Here is a 17,446-nt window from a genome sequence, read left to right on the forward strand (position 1 = left end):
TATATTATTTTATGCTATTATTTTATACTAATTTTATCTAATATTATTTTTGTATATTAAATGAAAAGTTGTTATTCAAATATGATGAATTTTGTTGTTATTTGATAACGCATAAATGACTAAATACAAAGTTATGTTGACATTAATATGTGTATGTATGACTCAATAAATTTTTGTAAAAAAAAGAACCAACTGAACCAATCCAAACCTCATTGGTTTGGTTCGGTTTTATTTTTAAAAGCCAATCGAACCAAACCGAACCACACACTTTTCCTCTTGGTATTCAGATGATTTTTTACGTCCAAATTGTTCAATCCGCACCGCAAATACCCCTAGTTATTATGAGATCTAGTTCTTAGATAGGAAAAGGACAAGTTTATATAATAAAAAATAACTTGGTTCCAAAGTCTACCACACTCTTAAGAAGCGAAAGCTTGCGGACTAAAGAAGGCGATAGTTTGGTCTGGTAACATGGGCTTGGCAGTCGTGTCAATAGAACTTAATTGCAAGCTTGCGGACTAAAGAAGGCGATAGTTTAGTTTGGTAACATGGGTTTGGCAGTCGTGTCAATAGAACTTAATTGCAAGCAAATAATTGACGACATCTTTAGTAAACTTAGCATCAATGTCAAATCTAGAACTATTCCAAATTCTTATAAAAGCTTTCAGTTAATTCATTAAAATACTTAAAGATAAATTTAAGGCAAAATACTTCTCGCGGTCCTTTATGTTTGATGTTTGTAACAATTTGATTATTTTTGTTGTTTTTTGATGAAGCAGTCCCTTAATTTTGTTGAAAAGAATAGTTACTAATTGCAACATAGTAAAAACTTAGGGGACCTTTTTGTTACAAATATTTAGCTTGATTGATTACATTTGATATATTTTAGTGACTTAAAAAGACTGTTTCGAAACAAAAACAACGATAATAATCAAATCATTATAAATGTTAAATATAAAAGATAATGGAAAATATTTGACCTAAATTTTGTTAGGAGTGAAGCAAATAATGCTGTCCAATTGTTAACAAGAACATCATTGTCCTATCTTCTGCTAATTCCCATTTTCACGATCATATATCATCTTGTTGATGTATTTAAAATGCTATTATGATGAAGTAAGTGTTTGGTGGAGCTTCTGAATGATCATAGATTTGATTTTGGAGAAGTTAGTCTTTGTAGCTTTCACGTTAACACCAAAATTGACAGTGTCATTGTAGATAGATGAACAAAATAAATTTAACATACAATTCTATAACAAAATTAAAATAAAATAAGGAAAAATATTGCAAAAATATTTAAACTAACTCAATATGTTTGTCCTCGCTTTACATCTAAGCTGACAGATAGATATAAGTTTCATGGTTTTAAAGTAAAACAAAACAAACATGAAACAGTTGGATTTAAAAATCTGCGAAAACAAATCACATCCACAAAATAAATAAAAAATTGACCCGTGTTTGTAGATGTCCAAATATTTTACAATATCCAAAAATTGATAGGGAATCTCAGGGTCCATGTATGTTCCAAACTTTGCTCTAAACATTTAAGCAACCGATAATGAGAAAATGAAGGGGAAAGCAACCACTCAGACGGGTTAATCCTTTTGTGGTATATGAGTTGATTTCACACGAAACCATGATATGGTTAGAGGAAGTATATCATATCCAATTACTCCTTTTGTCCTTTTAGTGTATCTAAGCTTGTGGCGGAACGGCTAAGCAAAATTATAATGAAAATTTACTGTCCCAATCTGAACTGTTGCTAGTAACAACATTTGCAAAACAAGTCATTGATGAACAAGAACTACAAAGATTGATATATAGCAACAATAATGTCTTTAAACTCACACATTACAAGCACAACAAACCACAGAAAAGTAAGGCAATAATTGGCTTAAAAATACAATGGAGGGTGTGGAGTGGAGGGTGTGCACATAGAACTACTTATTGAATTGACTTTATACCTTGGATTATAAATACATAAATTACGCTTGTGACCTAGTAGGATACAAATGAATAAATAAGGAAGAGGTACTAGCAACCAAAAAATAAATTAAAAAAGATTCTATCTTCTAAGGCATTTAAGTGGAGTTTTCAAGCTTTGCTCTAAGGTCTTTCCTCAATATCTTTCCCGCTGGAGACTTGGGAATTGCATGGACGAAATAAACTTTGTGTAGTCTCTTATAAAACACCACCTGTTTAGATATAAACTCCTTTATAGCCTCTTCAGTTAAATCATTTCCATTTGATCTTACCACGAAAGCAACAGGAACTTCACCAGCAGCAACATCTTTTTGCCTGTTGACATGTTTAATTAGTTCCATTAATGATTAATTATTGTTTATATATGAACAAGAACAATGACATTAAGATTTAAATATATTGAGATGCTTACGGAACAACAGCTGCGTCTGCAATTGATGGATGGCTAACAAGAAGGCCTTCAAGTTCAGCAGGAGGCACCTAACAAAACAAATTAATAATTAAGCATATGACTGGTAGTTGTATACAATTTTACTATATGAGGCAAATTTAATTAAAAGCGTTGATAAATTAAATAAATACATACTTGGAAGCCTTTGAATTTGATGAGTTCCTTCACCCTGTCAACTATGAAAATCTCGTCATTGTCATCTATATAGCCAACATCACCAGTATGAAGCCAACCCTCTTCATCAATAGTAGTTTTTGTTGCATTCTCATCATTCAAATATCCTAAAATATTTGTTAAAATATTTAGATGTATAATTTGAAAATAATTATTAACAATTTATATCATGAAATTATCTAGAGATATTTGACCTATTAAAGGATTCAATAAAATATACCTTTCATGATTTGTTGGCCTCGGATGCAAATTTCACCCGGTTGATTATAACCAAGAGAAAGACCAGTTTCAGGGTCAAGAACTTTGAGTTCTGCATTTCTTACAACAGTGCCACATGAGCCTGATCTTGTAGGAAATGGATGCTTTGCAAAGCCTAAAGACATGGAGAGTACAGGACCTGCCTCTGTCATACCATACCCCTGAAAGACACATGCATACAATGTCCCAATTTTAAATTCTGATTTTGAAATTAAAGTATATGATTAAGGTCATTAGAGGAAAATAAAAACTAACACATTTAATTTAAGTTCACAAATCTAACTGAGCATAGTTATTTAATACATAAATTTTGAAATGATAATACTTTGTCTTTGGTATATACATTTGATCTACACTAGAGAACAAAAACACACCTTATCAATTTGTTCGGTTCTGTTAACTTAAATTATTTTATGAATGATGAAAATAATAATTCTCTAATAAAACTATTCATGGTGGTTGAAGTTGACTAATTATATTGCAATTTTGGCAAGTAGTAGGCAGCAATGGAGACGGTTGAGGCAGCAAAACTTTGACCATACTTGTTAGGTAGGGTTGAAACTAAACCAGATACACTAACAGAAATTTTGTTAATGAATAATGGCCGTTGGCCTTGTTATAAAAGATCCAAGTTAGGGAGAAAAAAAAAGATTAATTGATACATTATAATCATTCGTAAGTGATATTATAAATAAAATTAAAGTCAAAGTCAGAGTCAAACACTTATGATCTATTTCAATTAAATTTTTTTAATTATATAGTAAATATAAAACCTGCATTATTTAAAACTACTAAATCAAAATTGTACCGTCAGCAATGTTTCGACTGCATGACTCCATGAAACTATTAACTATGGCAAATCCTGACCAAGTATTTTACCAACCAAAGAAAAAGAAGTGGTAGGTAGGTAGGGGTTTGGTGTCCTCTTGCAATCATATATTCATCAAAGATGTGAATGTGATGTGAATAATGAATATACAATTAAACATTAATAGTGTACTATGTTGGTGGAGCATTTATTGGACATTTTATTCAATTTTAGCAAAACAAAATGTTTATTTAATCCTCTGTTATTATTTTTCTTTAGAAAAGTCAAAAAAATATTCAAAGGAAGATAGATAGATACTATTAATGTTTTTAAAAACTGAAAAGTAAAAATTAAAACACAATTTAGCCATTTCAGTTTTTTGCTTTTAAAAACTGAAAAATTGTGAAGAGTTTTTAAAAACACATTTGTAAAATATTATATTCAAACAAGTTTTTAGTTTTTAAATTTTCAAAAACTAAAATAGAGTTTTTAAAAAGCCTTTCAAACGGGCCCTTATTCTTAGAGAAATGTTTGTACAAATATATTGTTTTAAAGTTGGTACATTTACTTTTATAACACAAAATTTTTGTTTCTAAATTCCTTAACATAAGCACAGAACATTGCCGTAGTAAACAATCACATTATTTTATTATATAAAATTTGTGTGTATTTTATTTTAGTGAGACATTCTTAAAGTGAATTATTCTGATAAATTAATATAAAATACAAGTTAAACATGCTGCATTTTTTAAAATAATAAAAATAATTGTTTGTATTTTCATTACTTTAAAATATAAAAGATAATATATAACTCATTTTTTAACGAGTTTTATTTTTTTTAAGAGATTAAAGGTAGTGCACTGACGGTGTAAAAAAGTTTTACACTGTCATTCAATAGAAACAAATCGTTTTGCCATGTCATATAAGTTTTTTTAAATTACAGTCTGACTTGTCCTGATTCATGGTCGTGATTGGTTGACAGTGTAAAACTTTTTTACACTGTCAATGCATCACCCATTTTCTCTTTTTTTAATTAAAATTTGTATTGGTTTTGTTATAAGCCACGTCATTGTTACAAAGACCAGACAAAATAGTTCAGCGGTTAATTCTTAAAATGACGAGAATACCCTTAATAAATTTAGCCAACCTGTTTCATTCCTAATTGCATGGTAATTAAAGCTGATGACGAAAGGAGAACCGTATACAACATTGAGACGGTTGAAACTTGAAAATATAAGAAAACCAAATCAAATGAAAGACCTTAAATCATTTCAAAAAAAAAAAAATGAAAGACCTTAAATAGAAAAGAATGCGCAAAAAGAAAAAACTAAATAATATATTATACTCCGTATCAAAAATATTTATCATATTTAATTTTTGTAATCCCAATAAAAATAATACATAGAAACTAATTTTTATATTTATAAAATAATGGATAGATATCTATCATGATCTAACAAGAAGAGTATTTAAATTATTTGATGATTAAAAAATTGATAGAGAATGTAAAATAGCAAATCAAATGTAAATATTTTTGAAATAGAAGTTACCTGTCCCAAAACGGCTTGAGGAATTCGGTTATGGAGAGTCTCTTCGAGCTCCTTCCCTAACGGTGCAGCTCCGGACAGCACCAACCGTATTGAGCTAAGGTCAAATTCCGCAACCTTGGGATTCTTCGCTAACGCTAAAACTAGCGGCGGAACCACCATCGCCACCGTGACTTTATGTTCCTGTATTAAACCAAGCAACGTCCCGATCTCGAATTTATGCATTAACAGAACCGCACTCCCTGCTCTCAGTGCACACAATAGCACACTGTTGAGAGAAAATATATGAAACAGCGGAAGAACGCAAAGAAGAACATCTTCTGTGGTTAAATAGAGATTCGGATTCTCTCCGTCGACTTGTTGAGCAACACTCGTTATTAAACTCTTATGCGTTAGAATTACACCTTTAGGTAAACCTGTTGTACCGGAAGAAAACGGAAGCGCCAACGCGTCTTCCGAATCGATCTCAACTTCCGGCAAATCCTCTTCATTCGCTTCGGAAATCACCGAGAAATGTAGACAGTTCACCGGCGGTTCATCGATGGTGATTACCTTAAAGTCAAATTCACCGTTCTCATCATTCGCCTCATATGGACGGAGTTTGTCAACGTACATTGCTTGTGTTATGATAAGCTTCGTCTTGGAAGCGGTTATTTGTTTGAAGATCTCAGCCGTGGTGTAGAACGGATTAGCGGTGGTTGCGACAGCGCCGATCATGGAGGCGGCGATGAAAGAGAGAACGAATTCAGCTGAGTTTTGGAGGAGGATCATGATGACGTCTCCTTTTTGGACACCGAGTTTGGATAAACCGGCGGCGATTTTTCTCGAAAGGAGATAAGTTTCTGCGTAGGTATAGATTTTGCCGCTGGAAGCGACGATGAGGCAAGGACGATCGGCGGTTTCAGGAAGTTTCTCGAAGCAGTAGGTATGAAGTGGGAGGTTGTTAGAGATAGGAATATCAGGTAATTTGGATTTAAATATGTGATTAGTTGGATTGGAAATTGGATTATCATTATAATCCGAAGGTTTTTGGTGATTTATCTGTTCAAGTTCTGGGGTTTGTTTGGCATCAAGAGAAGGAGCGACGGACAACATATTGTAGTTGAGAAGAGAAAAAGGTAAATAGTGTTGAAGAGGGAAATGAAATGAAATGAAGATAGAGAATGAGGAAAGGGAAATGCGGTAATATAGGGGAGATGAAATGGGAAGTGAAAGGATTGGCGGGTGAAGAAAGAAAAATCAACGAGTTATAGAGTTGGGGGGTGTTAGGTGGGAGTGAATGATAGTTTTAGTTTAAGAAGGAAGAAGAGGTGACAGGTACGGCCAAGTAATCACGTTTGAAACCATGCGTTCTTCTTCTAGCCACTCTTACTTACCTACCTACCCAGTTTTTCTGTCCTTTTCTAATTTTCTTTCTCTCTCTTAATCTGTCTACCCATTTTTATGTGGGTAGAATAGAATATTCAATATGCTATTGTATTTACAGTTTTGGTTTTTATAATATTATTTAACTGCCTAGTATATACAGAGGTTTATGGTGATTCTTAAAATTAAAAATGATATTGTAACGAAACTACTGTATTTTTTTAATTAAACTTTATTTTTGAATATATAATGTTAATTTTATTTACTTATAAATAAATTTAACTTTGTACTAATAAATTTTTAAAAAATTATATGATTATATTGTATAAAAGATAAAATAAAATAAATCTCATGTGTTTTTCTTAAAAGTTTGTTTAATCTTGCCACCTTATCTATTTGCAAACGGTAAAGGATTAATAGCCAAAAGTTTGAAATTCAAATGGTTATTTGCATAAAAAATCAGATTAGGTAGAGCTTGTCCTCGATGATGAGGGAAACTTAGGGGGAGGATGACTTGGTGACTATCTTTGGGGATTTGGAAGCTATGTTAGGATCACGTATTGTTTCAAGAGAGGTATCTTGTTTATCCCTCTTGCGGGAGCCCTCTTTGTAGCCTTATTCAATGGTGCCTCTTCTGCGTGTGTTGCAGAGAGAGGTCTTAAGAGAATGAGAGGGTGATCGGGTGTGGACCAGATGATCTTTGTCCTTAGCCCTTGACCTCCTTTTATAGTGTAGGCTAACTTCATTAAGATCCGTAACTGAATCTTAATGACTTGTAACCAATTATTAATAGCTTGTAACGCTTGTAACCGCCCATTAATAGCTTGTAACGCTTGGCTTCCGGTCTAGTTCCCGACTTCTGCTTATATGCAGCTCTCTGCTTATTTATACCTTGTCGGGTAGAGCTTAGTGCTCGACCAAATGTCCATTATAAGCTATAGGTCGCGTACTTATAAATATCCCGTGTCCGGAACAGTTATGTATTACATAAACTTTTATATTCTCTCATTCTCTAAATAAAGAAATGACTCGTAAACTCATACTATGACAATCTATTACGTAGAGTTGGTTATATGAAATAATTTTTGTCATAATGTTTGTTTCTTTTTAAATTGTTAATTTTAAAAAAATAATAATAACTTTTTTTTAGTCTTTTTTATAAGATAAATATTTTTCTGTGTGTTTTTACAAAATAAATACATATTCTATCACACCCGCGTAGTCGAAGTAGGAGGTCGACGGACGCTTAAACTGGTCCGAAAATCATCAAAGAAAATTTTAGGGAGGCCTTTGGTGAAGATGCTTTCAGGAATGTAACGCTCCTACAAACAAACACGGGTCTTTTCAGCATGCTTTGTCCTCACTCACACACTTTCCGGGAAAGTTCTCAGAAGGTCACCCATCCATATTCCATATACTACTCCAAGTCAAGCACGCTTAACTATGAAATTCTTATTTGTCAGGTTGCCGAAAAGAAGATGCATCTTATTGGTAAATGTAGTACCATTCAATTCTTATAAGCATTCCTACAATCATGCAGTCTCATCCCTGTACAGCCTTAGGATCCCTCTCATAACAATGTGAATTCGGCGATCACTCCAAGAGAAGGTTGCGGAGCAAACATGATTGTGAAACCATATTAGCAACGCCTCAGTACTCAACTTCAGCACTGGAATGAGAAAGTGTGTGTTGTCTCTTGAAAGACCATGGAATTAGGTTGTCACCAAGAAAAATACAATAACCAAAAGTAGATCGACAAATGTCGGGACATCCATCCAAATCAGCATCTTTGTAGGAAACAAGCTTCTCGGTGGAGGGAGCATGCATGTGAAGACACGCCTACTGGAAAACATAAGAGATGTCAAGACGCATAAATTTTAGATACTGCAAAGCACCGAAAAGACTCTGATATAATATAGGATCGTCATATGGGGTGTCAGTGGAGGTACTGAGCTTTTACTTGGTGTCAACTTGATTAGCGAAGGGTTTGCAATAGACCATGTCGGCTCGAGCATTAATGTCGCCAGCGTAAGTACTTTGACAAAGAAAAAATCCATCTGCATGTTTAGTTATTTCAATACCTAGAAAATAGATCAGCGGACCCAGATCCTTCAGCTCAAACTCAAAGGTAAGAAGTGTGATGATAAATTTGCGTAGCTCATGAGAGGAAATGATGAGGATGATGTCATTAAAATAAAGTAAGATGTATGTCGTGTCAGAGCCACACCAGTAGATGAAGAGAGAGTGACTTGAGGTGTTGTATTGAAATCCAATGGTGCAGACATAGTCAGCAAAACGCAAGTACCAGGCAGGAGGCGTTTGCTTCAAACCATCGAGATATTTCTGCAAGCTACACCTGTAATTTGGGTAATGAGGATCACAGAAACCCAATAGCTGATGCATATACACAGTTTCATGAAGACCACCATGTAGAAATGCATTTTGAACATATACTTGATGAATGGTCCAATACTTGGAGAGAATAATGGTGAGAGCAATGAGAATGGTTGCAAGTTTCACCACAAGGCAGAAATTCTCATCACAATCCACTCCTACAATTTGAGACCCGCCATCACCTATAAGATGATATTTGTAATGCTCAAAACAATCATTAGATTTCTTTTTATGCCTGAAAACCCACATACAACGAATAATGTTAACATCACAAGGTCGAAAAACTAAATCTCGTGTATTATTTATAATAAGAGCATTAAATTCATACTACATTATAGATTTACAATTAGGGTCAGAAAGGCAAGTTTATGGTTTTTGGGAAGAAGGGGAGATGGTCAGATCGTCAATGATAATAGATAGATTAAAGAGTTCTCCAGGTTTGTAAATGCCCCTCATAATCTCAATCCAATTTTTTGATCTAACTTTTTTGGTATACCAAATTTTAAATTCAAAGTTGTCTAATTCTTTAGTTTTTTCACTTGTCTACTTAGTTTCTTGCAAGCACATAAAATTGATATTCCTTCTAACCATAATATCCACTATTACCATAGATTTTTAAGTAAGCATGCCTTTATTCCATGATCCAAAACGAATCATACTCATGATCTAACTTCTTTACCCACATTCGTTTCCAAGAATGTGGGAACCCTTGCTTATTTTTCACTGCATCCAAACGGCGATGCAGCGAGACTTGCTCTTTTAACACTATACTCTAACCATACGACGTGTTGCTTCTAGAATACGATCTAACACTTACATTATTTCATAGATGATCCATATCATAGAGATTCACAAAATTTTATGTTAGTTGTTGATTGTCTAACACAACTCTCTTCTTTTATCCGAACTTAAGACCAACTAATAGGCAATAAAATTTTTAAAGTATTAAAATTTATTTTTAACAGTAATAAATAATACCGTGAAAGTTTTTTTTTCTTTCATTTTTTAAAAAAATCTCTCTTTAGTTTTACAATTTGAATACTAAGAGTAAATATAAATTTTAAATTATAAAATTCAGAACACTCTTTTTTTTTTTCTTCTCATTTACCTAATTTTTTTTCATGAATAATATAATTTATTCACAACAATAGTGTAGTTAAATGAAAACACAAAGGCTTCTTGTTATATATTCACATGAGAAAAAGGGATATGCACTGGCAGTGTAAAATATTTTTATACTGTCAACCAATCACAACCATGTATCCAATTAAAACACAATTTTAATTTAAAAAAATTAATATGACATGGCAAGTGTAAGGATTTTGATTGGATGTATGTGTAAAGTTTGTTTACACTATCAGTGCACTAACTTTAAACTCTTATAAAACGCCATTGTTAATATGTTTAAGAATACAAAAAGAATTGTGTAAAAGAAAATACAAAAAGAATTATATTAATAAATATTTAAATTTATTTTTTAAAAAATATAAATGCAATTATGAGAGTGATATTATATTATTTTTTATAAAATATTTTTTTTAAATTTTTAAACATTATCCTTAACTCACTTGTTTAACTTTCTACATTAAAACAAAATAAGGGTTGGCTCTACCCGTACAAGTATTGATGAGCACTTACATTACCATGTGTAATAAATTAGTAGTACTATTTAAATATTAAATTAAATATTGATTGCTGCTCTACGTGGGCGAATTCTGTGCACTTCAGCTCCCTCGAACCCTCTTATGGGTGCAGTTACGGTGCATAGATAAAAATCTATGCACCGTGTATAGAGTATTATTGACCATTGGATCATTAGATCAAATTATAATTATTACTCAATACTCAATACTCATCACTCAATAGTCAATACTCAATACTCAGTACTCAATACTCAATACTGGATTAAAAATATGATCCAATGGCTTAGATTGACTTATGCATGGTGCATAAGGAAAATCATTATGCATATTAGCCAATGCCCCCTCTTATAAGCATGTTTGTTTTGAACGAGTAATTAGTCTTTCAATCTACGTAAAAAAAATTAGACTAGTGTATTCTTGTTATTCTACCAATTCTTTGACTTTGACTTGATATATCATATACAAGGAGCCTAAATAGAAAAACCAAAAAATACCGGTTTTTTCTTGCAATTTGTTAATAAAAGGGGTAATTTACCTCAAAATAACGTGTAATAATAAAATGCTTGTGTTGAAAAGTTGAGTTAATCTATTAATAATATATAAAAGTTAAAGTACCTAAATTCCACATATACCCTAATTGAGTTTAACTAAAACTGATCTAATAATTAAAAGTAAATTAGTCTAATTGTTAAATACTGAAATATGATTGATTGTAATCTTGATTTTGCTGACATGGCATCACTACAAAAACCCTAAACGATTAATTTATCCCACTCTTCAATTTCCTTTTTTTTTATTATTCCACATTGCATGCATTGATAATTACAAAAGATAATGATTAAAGATACTAACGTGATTTGTTTTGTATTTATGGATGTCTGTTGGAATTATAAACCCTAGCAGCCATATGCATCATCATGCAACAACACGGCACAACTTCCTACCACACTAACCTTTCAACTTTCGATATTGCCTTAAGCCCAAATCCACTATAAATATCCTCAACTACATGTCATTCCTTCTAAAATAATTCTTCCAAAACTACTCAAGGTGTTATATGTGTTTTCTCAGTGATTTTTTTGCCATGCTCTGCTTCTTCTGTATATTAACGTCTCTTCTTATCAGGTCAGCGTGAAAATATATTTATGGCGCGTCCTATTGAGTTTGTGAGGGATATCAATGACTCAAAGGACCTCTGGAAGATTTCTGTTAGGTGCAAACATATTTGGTCAGTCACAAGTGCTTCAAAGAAGGAACACATTGAAATGATTCTCGTGGATTCCAACGTTTGTATCCTTATTCAATTTCTGTACAATTATTTTTCAATTTTTTGAAGCAGATGTTGACTCCATATTTTTAAATCAATGTAGGGATCTATGATTCAAGCTGTTGTACCCCCGTACTTGGTTACCAAGTTCAAGGAATATCTCTCTCATGGTTGTTCATACGTAATGCAGAATTTTAAAGTAGGTTTCAATGACTTCTCTTTTAAGTCCACTGATCATAAACACAAGCTGGTGTTCTGTGGATCTACTTCTGTAAAGAAAACAGAGAACCTAGAAATTCCTGTTAATTTTCTCAATCTTCTTAGTTTGGTTGACATTGTGGATGGAAAGTTCCATTCAAATATTTTAGTTGGTAACAATCTTCTTGGACTAATCTTGGACTAATTCGTAATTTTTAACCTCTCCATTCAAGCGTGTATGAGTATTTACTTATATATCTACTTATCTTATATTGCATGTTTTATATTTCAGATGTTCTTGGTGGAGTTGTAGAGATTACTCAATCCCAAGTCAGTTCTGATAACAGCAAGAGCAAAGTTGTTTTTTCAATTACTGATAACAGGTAAAATCCATATATTCACAATATTTTAAATATGTATAATTAATAATATAAATAGTTAAATATAATATTGAACAATACATCTTATTACTTATATGTAATATTTTTATCATTTTTATGGATTCATCTTTTTTAATACAGCAAATCCATTGTTGTGTGTACGTTATGGGGTCAATTTGCAATCCAATTCCATGAGTACTGGACAAATAATAAGGATGATGGGAATATGATTGTGCTTCTGATTAATGCTCGAATAAAGGAGGCTCAAGGTATATGCTTTTGAATTTTTGTAAATTAGTGATATCGATATATGTAAATAATTTCATTATCTGATATTAATTAAAATAAATTTGTAGGAAACTTTCCTTTAAACGTATCAAATGCGTGGAATGGCACAAAACTGTTCATAAATGATATTAGCTTTGATGAAGTTTCCAAACTAAAAGAAAGGTATTTGCATCATGCACTTTAAACAAATTTCAACGTGCATTATCCTTTATCTCTGTAACCGCTTGATAGAAAATATAATTCTAAATTGCATTATCACATTATTGATGCAGTTTTAAAGGTGATTTTCCAAAGTTGTCAGATTCAAGTGTGCAAGTTACTGCATCACAAAATTCATACTACTCAGATTTCGATAAGTTTGTATGGAAAGCTGGTATATTAAGTCTTGCAGAAATAGGGATTTTGCAACAGGCAAGAGATCACATATTTTAAATGTATATTATTAATTTTGTGTCGTTCATCAATAATTCTATATTTGTTTGATTTGTTAGGAAACTACGTGTGTAACTGTTGCGACGCTGGATAAATTTGATGTTGGCCAAGCTGGATGGTATTACGATGGATGTGTTGAATGCACAAAAAGTGTGACTCTGAGGGATGGAAAGCTTGAGTGCTATGCAAAACACATAAGTCCACGTCCCGTGCCCAGGTATTCTTAAACATTTTGTTGTAATTTTTATTTGTTTTGTATATTTTATTATGGCATATGAGATTATAACTGTTGTAGGTTTAAACTCGAAATATTGGCTGTTGACGGTAAATGTAAGGCAAAGTTTATTTTTTGGGACGTCGATTGTGTTAAGTTGGTTGGCAAATCCGCTGTTGAGATGATAAATCGTCTAAAAAAGGTACATGAGACGGCTTCATCATTCTATCCATGTATAATTCAAAAAAATTATTCTAACATTTATTCTTTTAAACAAGGCTGGTGAATATGATCCGCTTGAATTCCCTTACGAACTTGATTCAATATTGAAACGGGAGTTGGCTATCATAGTTGTATTCCAGCCCAAAAATGGACGCCTCTCCGTGATTTTTCAGAGATGACCAGGAAAACCGTAATAGAGTTAAGGAAAATTTTAGATCAGAAGAGGTAAATGTCGTTTTTTGTATTTTATATCTGGACATTTAATTACAGTGTTAAATATTGAAACGTTGTTATTTCTCATGCAGCCTACATCTAGACTTCGCATAATGGAACCTTCATCGCAGGACGATTTCTCAAGTGTTTCGGTAAGTTTTGCATAATGCACACTCAGATTATAGCTAATTGTTACCGTCCGTAAATGTTGATAGTGATTTGAATTTCCATGCGCATAACTTCAGGAACCTTTGTCTGTCTCAGCCGATTATGACCCTTCTGTCTCAAATACTAATCTGACACCTTCCAAGAGAATTTTAAGTGATGTTGTTGAGGAAATTGAAAGTGTCCAGCTTTCGTCGACAAAGTTAATCAAAGATATCAAGAAGGAGGAATAATTGAAGGCTTATTTTTTAATATGTGTTGTACCCAGCTTTGGAGGATATTTTCTTTTGGTTGAATATTTTATCTTGCTTTATTGTCTGTGATTCTTATATTATGGGAAAAATTAAGTGTTTTATATTAAGCTATTGTATTTCCTGCTAATTTATGTGGGAACTATGTTTCTGTGGTATTTACTTTATGAAATACTATTTTTTGAGCTGTCTGAAAATTATTGTTTATTTATAAATTGGTTTAATGTTGGCATATTGTATATATATAGATTAGTTTCATCATGCTTATTGTGTGAAGACTCATTCTATAATAAATTTTTCAAGATAAATAAAAAAAGATACATATTCCCAATTCATATATATTTTTTGGCAACTCGAGAACATACAATTTTTCTACTAATTAATATGAGGTATTCGAACTTTAAAGACAAACATTTTTTCTACTCAAATAGGGATCTAATTCCTTAAATATACATTGTTTAATGGCAACGTCTAAAAACCTTCCCTTGCAACAATTTGTCTCCAACGAGTAGTTTCATGATCTCCTTTGCAAAACCATACCATCCCATTCCTAAATACATTTACACTGAGATCCTTTTTTTTCTAATAATGTTACATTCATATGCATTACGCGTCTCAAGATCCATCATGTTGCAAGAGGTAATGTCCGGACGAAGTGCTTTATGGATAACTTATTGCCTTAAGCCCAAATCCACTATAAATACCCTCAACTACATGTCATTCCTTCTAAAATAATTCTTCCAAAACTACTCAAGGTGTTATATGTGTTTTCTCAGTGATTTTTTTGCCATGTTCTGCTTCTTCTTCTGTATATTAACGTCTCTTCTTATCAGGTCAGCGTGAAAATATATTTATGGCGCGTCCTATTGAGTTTGTGAAGGATATCAATGACTCAAAGGACCTCTGGAAGATTTCTGTTAGGTGCAAACATATTTGGTCAGTCACAAGTGCTTCAAAGAAGGAACACATTGAAATGATTCTCGTGGATTCCAACGTTTGTATCCTTATTCAATTTCTGTACAATTATTTTTCAATTTTTTGAAGCAAATGTTGATTCCATATTTTTAAATCAATGTAGGGATCTATGATTCAAGCTGTTGTACCCCCGTACTTGGTTACCAAGTTCAAGGAATATCTCTCTCATGGTTGTTCATACGTAATGCAGAATTTTAAAGTAGGTTTCAATGACTTCTCTTTTAAGTCCACTGATCATAAACACAAGCTGGTGTTCTGTGGATCTACTTCTGTAAAGAAAACAGAGAACCTAGAAATTCCTGTTAATTTTCTCAATCTTCTTAGTTTGGCTGACATTGTGGATGGAAAGTTCCATTCAAATATTTTAGTTGGTAACAATCTTCTTGGACTAATCTTAGACTAATTCGTAATTTTTAACCTCTCCATTCAAGCGTGTATGAGTATTTACTTATATATCTACTTATCTTATATTGCATGTTTTATATTTCAGATGTTCTTGGTGGAGTTGTAGAGATTACTCAATCCCAAGTCAGTTCTGATAACAGCAAGAGCAAAGTTGTTTTTTCAATTACTGATAACAGGTAAAATCCATATATTCACAATATTTTAAATATGTATAATTAATAATATAAATAGTTAAATATAATATTGAACAATACATCTTATTACTTATATGTAATATTTTTATCATTTTTATGGATTCATCTTTTTTAATACAGCAAATCCATTGTTGTGTGTACGTTATGGGGTCAATTTGCAATCCAATTCCATGAGTACTGGACAAATAATAAGGATGATGGGAATATGATTGTGCTTCTGATTAATGCTCGAATAAAGGAGGCTCAAGGTATATGCTTTTGAATTTTTGTAAATTAGTGATATCGATATATGTAAATAATTTCATTATCTGATATTAATTAAAATAAATTTGTAGGAAACTTTCCTTTAAACGTATCAAATGCGTGGAATGGCACAAAACTGTTCATAAATGATATTAGCTTTGATGAAGTTTCCAAACTAAAAGAAAGGTATTTGCATCATGCACTTTAAACAAATTTCAACGTGCATTATCCTTTATCTCTGTAACCGCTTGATAGAAAATATAATTCTAAATTGCATTATCACATTATTGATGCAGTTTTAAAGGTGATTTTCCAAAGTTGTCAGATTCAAGTGGGCAAGTTACTGCATCACAAAATTCATACTACTCAGATTTCGATAAGTTTGTATGGAAAGCTGGTATATTAAGTCTTGCAGAAATAGGGATTTTGCAACAGGCAAGAGATCACATATTTTAAATGTATATTATTAATTTTGTGTCGTTCATCAATAAATCTATATTTGTTTGATTTGTTAGGAAACTACGTGTGTAACTGTTGCGACGCTGGATAAATTTGATGTTGGCCAAGCTGGATGGTATTACGATGGATGTGTTGAATGCACAAAAAGTGTGACTCTGAGGGATGGAAAGCTTGAGTGCTATGCAAAACACATAAGTCCACGTCCCGTGCCCAGGTATTCTTAAACATTTTGCTGTAATTTTTATTTGTTTTGTATATTTTATTATGGCATATGAGATTATAACTGTTGTAGGTTTAAACTCGAAATATTGGCTGTTGACGGTAAATGTAAGGTAAAGTTTATTTTTTGGGACGTCGATTGTGTTAAGTTGGTTGGCAAATCCGCTGTTGAGATGATAAATCATCTAAAAAAGGTACATGAGACGGCTTCATCATTCAAGATCCATCATGTTGCAAGAGGTAATGTCCGGACGAAGTGCTTTCTGGATAACTTATGCTGGAAAATGCTGCATGTATAAATTGATAAAACAAGCAATAGTTACTTCATATAAGTATTGGGTATAAATATGTTAAACATAAAATTTGATGTTTTATTACCATAACTTGATTGCCTTTTTTTGCTGTTTTAGTTATTTCTTTTTCCCATGCTATATTTTTGTGCAAGCCACCAAGCATGGTATCATTATCAGAGCATTCTCCTATTTCGGTTTTTTTTTACATTTGTTGGCATTTTCTGGTTCTCTTACTGTAATATCCATATTCATTTGCTCAACAACATTGTTTGGTTCGATACCTTCTATTTCTGGACACAGCACTTCAGCATCAGTCGTCTGAGTGGTTGCAAGTAATTATTCCACCGTTTTAGCTAGCAAATCATACAATGTGCTGGTGTTCAACGTAGGAAATTGGTTTGTACA

The 17,446-nt window shown here is 32.4% G+C and overlaps 3 protein-coding genes across 3 annotated transcripts; 2 read left to right on the forward strand and 1 right to left on the reverse strand.

Annotated features, from left to right (window-relative positions):
- Nucleotides 1–1,794: 1,794 nt before the first annotated feature.
- On the reverse strand, nucleotides 1,795–6,560 carry LOC131652548 (4-coumarate--CoA ligase 2-like). Its single transcript, XM_058922428.1, has 5 exons — nucleotides 5,225–6,560; nucleotides 2,829–3,027; nucleotides 2,570–2,715; nucleotides 2,396–2,463; nucleotides 1,795–2,298 (listed from the first exon to the last, which is right to left on the reverse strand). Exons 1-5 carry the CDS (start codon nucleotides 6,314–6,316, stop codon nucleotides 2,082–2,084), a joined length of 1,722 nt encoding a protein of 573 aa, XP_058778411.1. The 5' UTR covers nucleotides 6,317–6,560; the 3' UTR covers nucleotides 1,795–2,081.
- Nucleotides 6,561–11,768: 5,208 nt separating this feature from the next.
- On the forward strand, nucleotides 11,769–14,235 carry LOC131650379 (uncharacterized). Its single transcript, XM_058920092.1, has 10 exons — nucleotides 11,769–11,909; nucleotides 11,994–12,261; nucleotides 12,381–12,471; nucleotides 12,610–12,737; nucleotides 12,825–12,918; nucleotides 13,029–13,167; nucleotides 13,248–13,405; nucleotides 13,484–13,604; nucleotides 13,930–13,989; nucleotides 14,083–14,235. The coding sequence occupies exons 1-10, from the start codon at nucleotides 11,769–11,771 to the stop codon at nucleotides 14,233–14,235; spliced, it is 1,353 nt and encodes a 450-aa protein (XP_058776075.1).
- An 871-nt stretch (nucleotides 14,236–15,106) lies between these two features.
- Nucleotides 15,107–17,047, forward strand: LOC131650380 (uncharacterized). The gene is made up of 8 exons (XM_058920093.1): nucleotides 15,107–15,247; nucleotides 15,332–15,599; nucleotides 15,719–15,809; nucleotides 15,948–16,075; nucleotides 16,163–16,256; nucleotides 16,367–16,505; nucleotides 16,586–16,743; nucleotides 16,822–17,047. The coding sequence occupies exons 1-8, from the start codon at nucleotides 15,107–15,109 to the stop codon at nucleotides 17,045–17,047; spliced, it is 1,245 nt and encodes a 414-aa protein (XP_058776076.1).
- Nucleotides 17,048–17,446: the final 399 nt, after the last annotated feature.

The sequence above is a fragment of the Vicia villosa genome, linkage group LG2 (assembly GCF_029867415.1).
Source record: "Vicia villosa cultivar HV-30 ecotype Madison, WI linkage group LG2, Vvil1.0, whole genome shotgun sequence".
Taxonomy (NCBI): domain Eukaryota; kingdom Viridiplantae; phylum Streptophyta; class Magnoliopsida; order Fabales; family Fabaceae; genus Vicia; species Vicia villosa.